At 43.5% G+C, this 4,517-nt stretch overlaps 1 protein-coding gene across 1 annotated transcript; it reads right to left on the bottom strand.

The window, feature by feature from the left end:
- Positions 1-343: 343 nt before the first annotated feature.
- On the bottom strand, positions 344-1,111 carry LOC149244189 (uncharacterized). Its single transcript, XM_089371463.1, has one exon. It carries the CDS (start codon positions 1,109-1,111, stop codon positions 344-346), a length of 768 nt encoding a protein of 255 aa, XP_089227589.1.
- Positions 1,112-4,517: the final 3,406 nt, after the last annotated feature.

The following is a 4,517-nucleotide window of genomic DNA, read 5'->3' as shown; positions in this document are numbered from 1 at the left end:
ATTGATTCTTAAAAAATCTCGTTGCTTCTATCGAGATATCGTGCTGAGAGTAGAGAAAGGCTCCCTTATCATTTCTGATCCTCCAAATAGAACTTTTCTCTCTTCTAGCATTTGCAAAATTGTGAAAAAATCTCGTGTTCCTATCTCCCTCCTTGAGCCAGATGGCTCTGCTCTTAAGCCTCCATGTAGACTCCTCCTTTTGCAAAAGCAATTGTTTTCTTTTCTCCAAATTTCTTATTAGGCCTTTGAGGCCAAGAGATAGAATATTCGGATCTGCTGTATTTAATAGGGTATCCAACTCCTTTTGGATGTCATTCAGTTCTTGTTTATCCTTCCTTTTCTTTCAAATTTGCCAGTCCTTTGCCACAGTCCTCAGGCTTGCAATCTTTTCCCGAAATGTCATGAAAGGAGCCATTTCAGATTGCAGTAATTCCTTCCATTTGTTTGAGATGACTTCATTAAATGATAGATCTTCTAAGTGGATTCTATTGAATTTAAATGAATAGCTGAGCCTGTAATCCTTACCACGCCATTTGAGGTAAATAGGTCTATGGTCGAAAGTGAAGTTGTTTCCTATAGACGAAATTGGCGTTCCCAGTTTTCCAATGATGCTTGCATGAATAATGAAACGATCAATCCTCTTGGCTATATAAGCCTGCCCAGTCCTGCTGTTATCCCAAGTAGGCTTCATTTTATTGGGCACAATATCCACCAGGTTCCTGTTCAAAAATTCCTTCCTGAGCCTGTCTGCCAGAGGGTCTTTTGACCTGCATTTACCCCAGCATTCATCAGAGCTTAGAGTCACATTTAAATCTCCTGCTATCATCAGCGAGTCAATATCAAGAATTTCCGAGGCAAACAACCCTTCCCAAAAGGAGAGTCTATTCTTATAAGGAGCGTAGACATTAAGAATGTTGATGACTAAGGCATGACCCCTGACAGAGGCTGAAATTAAAATTCCCGCACAGCATCTGAATGCCTTTGCCTTTATCCAAGCGGGATCCCACAAGACCGCTAGGCCTCCTGATTGGCCATTTGCCTCAGTGGCAACCATAAACCAAGAAGGGAACATTCTCCTAAAGAATGCTATAGATACCTTGCTGGGGTGCATGGTTTCCTGAATAAGGATGATTTTAGGATGAGCCGAGTAGAAGATTTCTTTTAGCGCAAGGAATTTAGGGGATGCGCCCAAGCCCCTGATATTCATTGAGACAATAAAAGTCATTTGGATGACTCGCCAGCCATACTTGCTCTAAGAGGCTGAATCTCAGACGAATCCAGAATTGGTACATCCACAAGAGATAGATTTCTCACTCCATGCTCAGAAGCTATCGATCTTCCTCTAAAGTGTCGGCTACCTCCTTTGTGTTTCTTCCTGACCGTTATATTCTTTGCTGAATTAGGGCTAATGAAAGGGTAGGTCAAACTTCTAGGTTTATGAATAGTCAATGGCTCCAGTTCCAGTGATTTTCTATCGAATAAGAGATCAATATCGCTATCAAATTTATTAACCGGGGACCCTGCAGGCGAGTTGAAAGGAGTAGGCGTGAGAAGAGGTTCTTTTCCTTTTGAATCAAGAGTATGGGATTTAATAGGAGTTGGAGATAAAGATGAAATCTGGATGGGATGAGAACCGACCAGAAAATCCATTTGGTTCATAGAGGGAGGAGAGGGAACGATTTTTTCCTCCAAGGGCTCAGGAATGGAAATGCATCCAAAAGGAGACGATTTGATAGCATCAGGACGGCCATGAGAAGATTGAAAAGAGCAGCGGAGGTCCGACTCGAGAAGGGGTTCTTGGGGAGAAAGATTTTGAGACATCTTTAGGTCGGGAGCCTCTGGACCCCGATTTATCTTATGAGGATCCTCCGGAAGACTTAAAGTATCAGAAGTACGTTCTGAAAAAGATGAATCAGACCTCCTACCAAATTTACAAAAATTTCTCTTGTGCCTGCGGGTGAAACGATGACTGCAATTTTTAATCAGGTGTCCTGTTTTATGGCACAAGGAGCACCTAAATGGAATACCCCAGAAGTCTAACCTTTGTTTGATTTTGAAACTATCCCATGCTATCTCGATGTGGTCCGGATAACCTCCTTTGTAAGGCTTCTCTATAAGGATCCACGCGATTCTCTTGTCTTTCTCTCCTCTGCACCAGGGGTCTACATAAATAAACTTGCCAATGGAGTTCCCTATCTCTGTGAGAGTTTCAGTCGACCACATTTCCAAAGGAAAATTCGGAAGTTTCACCCAAATCAGACTGTTAGACGGAGTGTTCTTTAATGGATCAAAACCAATATACCACCTAAACAGGGACAAGAAACTTCTGCCAAAGACCCAAGGTTTTATAAGAACAGTCTCTAAGTCGGAAGCTTTTAGGAAGTGGAAAGAGTACCATTCCTTCATTAGGTGGGAAATGACAGGAGTATATCCAATCAGGGGACTCCATTTGTCTGCCAACCATTGCCTCATGTCCGCTTCACCCATTTCAGGGAATTGCCATTTCCCGATCAAAGCCAGTTTTTGCAGACTGTCTATGCGTTCCGTTAGAATGGCGCTTTCTAAAGAAATTGCCTTTGGGGGAGAGACAGTTTTCACCGGGATCCTGGATTTGTTGAAGTGAAAAGCCTGGTCATATGACCGCCCATCTCTAGAACTGTCCTTCCTTTTGTCGAGAAGGCAGAAACAGGCATCGCGGGAGGAGGACCATTCTTTCCATGCCATGCGGGCTTGACAATCATATCTTCCACCGTGGCTTGCCAACCTGTACACTTCCTTGATTTCACATGAGCTTCCTCAACCTCAATAGTGGCTTGAATCATTGCTTGCGTGGCAGATGAGTCGGACCCACCTGCCATTGAGATGGAGGACAGATCGCTATATAGGCAGAAGACACCTAGAGATCATAAAGACATGCTGAGACTGTACCGGAAATATCCAATCCGAAGATCCCTTTCTGAACAAAAACCCCGGATGGAGTAACTGCTAGATGAGGAGAATTAAGAAAGACAGTACAGGAAATATCCGATCCGTAGATCCTATCCTGACTAAAAGACTCTACTAGATAAGGAGAGATAAGAATGTCAGCGAAGAGAGCCCTCGGGATCCGAGAAATGGAACGCTCCAGAAAGGGAAAATGAAGGCGATAAGACCCGAGCTCTAAATCTCACATATAGAGATGCCAGATAAGGACGATTTCCCCACCGTCAATTTGACCAGAAATGGAACACAAAGATTTCTAAAGTTGTAACGGGTGAAAGAGAGCACTATTAAGTACAGAAGACACGGTGGATTAGGACAGAGCCATTTACTCCAGGAAATTTTGAAAATCCCCTTTGACAGATCGCTGGAAAAAAGGTCCCGAAAATTATTTGGTTATTCCGGCTTCACCCTTACAGGAACAGAGTGAAAGCAACAATATTTTGAGGAGAAGGCTAAGAATTTGAATAGTCCTGACAGTCCATGCAACAAAAGTACAACTGAAAAATGCACCACCATTTGCCAATTCTAACCCGAAAATCTGAACACGAACTGTAAATGACTATAGAATTCTTTAATTTAAATAGTAAGGACTTCAGCATTTTTGGAAGCGACGGAATTCAGGCCAGCATTCAGAAGAACATAGCCATTTTAATCCACATTGCTAAGCCATAACTGTCTACTTACAGGGCAGAAATTATATCTTCCTACAGCTATAACTGAGTCCTTTAAACAGCTTTACCATGAAAACAAGAAAAGCAACACAGAGATAGGATAGGGAAAGAAACTGACCTATGAAAACTTCACCGAGAGCCGCGGGAGAGAGCGCCTGAGACCTTAAACGAAACCACCACAATCCACACAAAGAAAGATTAAGATGCAGGATGCCTTCACGATCAAAACCAGGAATACAGAAGGCCCCCAAGGCTGCGAGGCCAGAAGGCCGAAAACCTGTCGAAGACTGCAGGGGGCAACTTAAAAAGGAGTGAGGGAAGCTTCGAGATGGCGTGATTTACCCTCCAGGCGTCCCCATGCATGCAAGAGAAAAATCAGGATTGCCACAAAGGATGTTTCATGCAGGAAGGGAGAACGTGGCAATGAAACAGAATCGAAGGCCATGCAAAAGTGAATAAGGCTGGCTCGTCCCCGGTTGGTTGTTGGAGCAGCACAACTTTTGCGAGCGATATGGATGGTTCCAGGGCAAAACACAAACCAATTGCAAGACAGCTGAGATCAAAGATTAAGCCTGTCAGTTATTGGTTCCTTGATAGACATGACTGCAAGGTGGCTAACTCTCCCTGTGACGCTCGGCTCTCCCGCGCTCCGGCTCTTGGTTCCTTGATAGGCATGACTGGAGGGTTGTTCAAATGTTGGAAGGAAATGGAGGCAACGTGAGCAACCCTCCTTTTCCTCTCAATTGCTTCTTGGCTGCATCTGAAATGCCTTTATTTTCTTCCACTAGAGAAACTTCTTCCAACCCTCCCTTTCCTCTCAATTCGTGGTGTTTCCATATTGGATTTTAAATGTTTAATTTTTGG

This window comes from Pinus tabuliformis, chromosome 8, assembly GCF_031772625.1.
Source record: "Pinus tabuliformis cultivar Carrire ecotype Pingquan chromosome 8, CPIR1, whole genome shotgun sequence".
In the NCBI taxonomy this organism is placed as follows: Eukaryota; Viridiplantae; Streptophyta; class Pinopsida; order Pinales; family Pinaceae; genus Pinus; species Pinus tabuliformis.
This window is presented reverse-complemented; position numbering and strand designations above follow the sequence as displayed.